At 52.7% G+C, this 4561-nt stretch overlaps 1 protein-coding gene across 1 annotated transcript; it reads left to right on the top strand.

Moving 5' to 3' along the window:
- The first annotated feature begins 330 nt into the window (after positions 1-330).
- Positions 331-1896, top strand: GADD45G (growth arrest and DNA damage inducible gamma). The gene is made up of 4 exons (XM_061426296.1): positions 331-505; positions 768-869; positions 983-1196; positions 1287-1896. The coding sequence occupies exons 1-4, from the start codon at positions 453-455 to the stop codon at positions 1395-1397; spliced, it is 480 nt and encodes a 159-aa protein (XP_061282280.1). The 5' UTR covers positions 331-452; the 3' UTR covers positions 1398-1896.
- Positions 1897-4561: the final 2665 nt, after the last annotated feature.

The raw sequence follows: 4561 nt of genomic DNA, 5'->3' as shown, positions 1-4561 counted from the left end.
TTTAGATTTCCTCAAAGGTGCATTTCACAAATTGCAGCGTACTATTAACAAGTGAGAGTTTTTTCCCCCCGTAACTTTTTCCTTTTAAGGACTTAAAAAAAAAACAAAAAGGCGAGATGAAATCTGCAGGCTCCAGTCTGCCTGGTAACACCCCGACAAAAGCGGCAGATTTGAGGCATTGTCATCCCCCGCACCCCTCCCCACGTGGCCTTCTGGCACGAGCCGCGGGCAGCCGCCTTATTTGCATCAGAAAGCCGGCGCGGGCCAATGGGCTCGCAGGCTCGCGCCAGCTGGCGGCACCACCCGGCTCAGCCTATATAAGGGCGCACCGAGGCGCTGGGGCTCACTCGCAAGCAGTGGGCTCACCGGGCTGGGTCGTAGACTTTCCTTCTTCGCTCGCGTCTGCTCCGCCCTCTGTTCTTGTGGATAACTTGCTGCTCGCAGATCGCAACATGACTCTGGAAGAACTTCGTGGCCAGGACACGGTTCCAGAAAGCACAGCCAGGTAGGTCGGCGCCGAACGCCGGACGTCTCGGGGCGCGCGGGGATCCTTGTCCTGCCCTGGCCGCGTTGGTTGGGCGATAGTCTTTGGGGCCCGCCTGGGTGGAAACCGGCTGGGTGGAAGACGGGCGCGAGTGTGCCGGCTGGGCCGAAGGTCCGGCCCTGGGCTGGCGCGCAGGGCTGGGGCGCTGGGGGTGAGTCTCAGGGTCCAGGGATCTCAGCGCACCCTCCGGCCCGTCCGGCTCACCGTGCTGGCTTGTCCGCAGGATGCAGGGCGCCGGGAAAGCGTTGCACGAGCTGCTGTTGTCGGCGCAGCGCCAAGGCTGCCTCACGGCCGGCGTCTACGAGTCAGCCAAAGTCCTGAACGTGTGAGTATCACACGCGGCCCGTGGGAGGAGCGGCAGGGAGACCGGGGAGACGGTGGCTGGGGGCAGCCCTGGCTCCCCGACCTGATCTCACTACCTCTTGCTCGCCCGCGTAGGGACCCCGACAATGTGACCTTCTGCGTGCTAGCCGCTGACGAGGAGGACGAGGGCGATATCGCGCTGCAGATCCACTTCACTTTGATCCAAGCGTTCTGCTGTGAGAACGACATAGACATCGTGCGCGTGGGCGACGTGCAGCGGCTGGCGGCGATCGTGGGTACCGGCGACGAGTCGGGGGCACCTGTAGACCTGCACTGTATCCTCATTTCGGTGAGTGTCGCCTTCGGGCCGATGTGATCCCTGCTCCCCTCTGTTAGCAGCCAGTGCCTAGCCAGGCTGACCTCTGCGTTCTCTCCGCAGAACCCCAATGAGGACGCATGGAAGGACCCCGCCTTGGAGAAGCTTAGCCTGTTCTGCGAGGAGAGCCGCAGCGTCAACGACTGGGTGCCTAATATCACCCTTCCCGAGTGACAGCCCGGTGGGGATCCTTGGTTTGATCGACGTGGTGACGCCCCGGGGCGCCTAGCGCGGGGCTGGCTCTGTGGATGCGCCCTCGGAGGGCGCCGGAGTGCGGCGTGGAGACTGGCAGGCGGGGGCGCGTGGAGAGCGGCGAGGAGGTGCGGTTCCCTCCCGAGGAGGGGCCCGGCGGCGACAAGGGAAGGCTGGCCCCAGCCCAGGACTCTACAAGTGTGGGGAGCGGCTGCTCGCCCAGGAAGGCCGGAGGCGGGACCTTGGCCGCGCGGCCGGGAAGGACAGACTGGCCGGGCAGGCGTGACTCAGCAGCCTGTACTCCCGGCAGAAAGGAGGGGAAAGGCAAGACCAGGCGGCTTGGACTTGGACGGTTACAGGAGCTTTGACGGACTTGAGCAGTATGCACTGCTGTTTCAAAACGGATACGGGCACTGCTTCATTTTCTAAAGGACTATGCTGCTGCAGCTTTGAGTTTTACAATAAACTTAACTGAAACAAACTTACTCTCTTTTTTGAGGGCAGGGGATCTTTGTCTGTGGGGGAGGTGGTCAGCGGGACTGCTGCTGATTTCTGAAATTTATGGAACTCCATTTCACCTGTTCCATCTTCCTGTTGGCGCTGAATGGCAGGCTCCTGGGTGCTAGAAGTGGGGGAAGGGACGCTGGCTGGGTATAAGGGCAGAACTTGAGCCCTGCTCCTATTTCTCTCCCTTCAGGAAGATTTTTAAACTTGCAAGACAGGAGCATACTTGGGGTAAGACATCAGTGCAGCAGCTGGCCATCCAACCTGATAGCAGAGACCTTTCCCTCCCCTCCCCCTTCTTTCCTCTCCACCCCCTCCCTTCCAACAGCTGCTTATGGGAACAGCTTGCAGGATGCAGGCAGCTCCTTCCTGCACAATGAGCGTTGCCTTCTGCAGGCACTTTGTGGTCCCTGAGGATGGTGGCAGACTGCTGTCAGGAACCTTTTCCCCTTAAAGGAATGGCACTTACGGCAATGTCACCAGGGTATTAATATCGCATATGACATGACTGCATTTAAGTGTGAGTCATCATTTTGTCATGACTGTGATAGATCTTAAAAGATCTGAGCAAAAATGGCAAGGGAGTATCTACACAAATAGGCGTAAGCAATTCTGAGTGGGGCCAGCATCTGCTATCTACTATTTTGAGTGTTATCTGCCCACATCAGAGTTATGAGGACTGCTACTATTCACAGCAGCATTGAACGACTTACAGAAGAAAAATAATTCAAATCTTTCTGGCAAAGTCTTGTCCTAAGAAGGATGTAGGAGGAAATGTACTGAGTGAATCAAACTTTTTATATTATTAAACTGATATCTTGCTTTCATGCTGCTGCCTGATTGTACAGCTTTTGGTGGGGGAATATACATGGGACTACATTGCGTTAGCAAGCTGCCCAGTGGTCCACCGCGCCTTCTAGGCAAAGGAGGGTTAGTGTGCTGTTTTTCTAAGACGACAATTCGGGTTTCTCAGCAGTCCCAGGCAGCTGATTCGCCTTGTCGTGTGCCACTTTTTAAGTTCACTCCATATCCTGAAAGAATTAAAAGAGCTGTACAAGCCTAATGATTTCTACTACAAGAAAAGCATCTTTGTTTCACATTTATTAGCTCTTAAAAATATTTCTCCCTTGACTAGACAGAAGCTCAGTGAAATAATTCAGCTGTGTTTGTGCCAAAGTTTCATTACTGCTTCACCCACTGCTGCTCAAAGCCTTGAGTTTCCCTAGATGATGTGGAGCCCCGCAGGGTGGGTGTCTACAGCAGTCTGCCTTTCTGGGCTCACAACCATTTGCCACAGCATGCTACAGTAAACACAAACGGAGCACGATTCGTTTAAAATGTACCCTTCAATGAGTAAATCCAGCAGCATATTGCATAGGACAGGCAGCAGATCCTCCCACCGGCCCACTGACCCTTGTAGAACATTCAGTTGGCAGCTCTGTAAGAAACTTGGCTTTTGTGGATTAGAATTTACAGCAAGGGCACCTGTTGGAGCCCTAGGGGCTAAAAAAATTTATAGGGAGGGAAAAAAATGCATGCTTGGACATCGTGCCAGCCCCAAAGCTTGTGCTTAAATTTTTTGGAGTGGTGTGAACAAGCATTTAATGCTATTAAAATGAAACACTCCAGAGGATATGTAATAAAATGCAGCGTGCTTATAAACACATTATTGTATCCATACTTCCAACAATTCTAAGTGGTAATGCATAGATAAACTAATTATCACATGCACAATGAGGTGATCCATGCAGACTGATTATCACAATGTCCTGCATCTAGAAAGAGCTGAATGAATGTTGATGACAGTAATACTTAGGATCAAGGTGTTTGCTAAAGATCTTAAAAGTCAAATGGGCTGGTGGATTTGGACCTGGCTGTCTGGTTCCAAGGCCTAACACTTTACCTCCTGTGCGGCACATCTGGGAAGGAGGACTACTTTCTTAATTTTATACATTCGTAAAAGTTTACATATTCATTGTAGAAAAATCGGAAAACACACACACACACACAAGGCAGGAAAAAAGTAGAAGCGCTGTAATGGGCCGTCTCCAAATTTTGGTGTGTTTCCTCGTTGCTTTTTCTACACTTCTGAGGGGTACATACCGTGCAGTATACAGAACCACGTGCAACAGTTTTTAAGAAACTCATCTTGGGACTTCTCTGGTGGTCCAGCAGCTAAGACTCTGGGCTCTTGGTGCAGGGGGCCCAGGTTCGATCCCTGGTTGGGGAGCTAGAGCCCACCTGCTGCAACTAAGAGTTTGCGTGCAGCAGCTAAAGATCCCTCAATATCTCGATGAAGATCGATCATCCTGTGCAGCAACTAAGACCTGGAGAAGCCTAATAAATAAATAGATAGTAAAGAAAAAGCAGCTCATCTTCATCTGCATTTGATTGTCTCCCGTTTCTTCTCCTTGACATTGTGTTGCATGCCCCCATGTCATTTGGCGAACTTGGAGGCTGGGGTCTTCAGTGCTGCAGGGGGATCCAGCATAGAAGTGACAGAGCACACTGAGGCATATAATCTGGTAAGCAGGTGGTGGGGGGGAGTCCTTTTAAACAAACAGTCCTCACCAAGCAAGACAGATGTCAGTTATATGCAGGCACCAAGCAAGGCTGTGCCCGCCCCGGGGCAATGAGCATCA

This window comes from Bos javanicus, chromosome 8 (assembly GCF_032452875.1).
Source record: "Bos javanicus breed banteng chromosome 8, ARS-OSU_banteng_1.0, whole genome shotgun sequence".
In the NCBI taxonomy this organism is placed as follows: domain Eukaryota; kingdom Metazoa; phylum Chordata; class Mammalia; order Artiodactyla; family Bovidae; genus Bos; species Bos javanicus.
Note: the sequence above shows the minus strand (reverse complement) of the source record. Positions and strands in the feature narration are given on the sequence as shown.

Bases quoted from the DNA above. Each gene is read 5' to 3' on its own strand.
- GADD45G (XM_061426296.1), top strand. From the start codon at position 453: ATGACTCTGGAAGAACTTCGTGGCCAGGACACGGTTCCAGAAAGCACA. The intron at 506-767 runs GTAGGTCGGCGC...GCTTGTCCGCAG, and splicing joins GTTCCAGAAAGCACAGCCAG to GATGCAGGGCGCCGGGAAAG. The intron at 870-982 runs GTGAGTATCACA...TCGCCCGCGTAG, and splicing joins TCAGCCAAAGTCCTGAACGT to GGACCCCGACAATGTGACCT.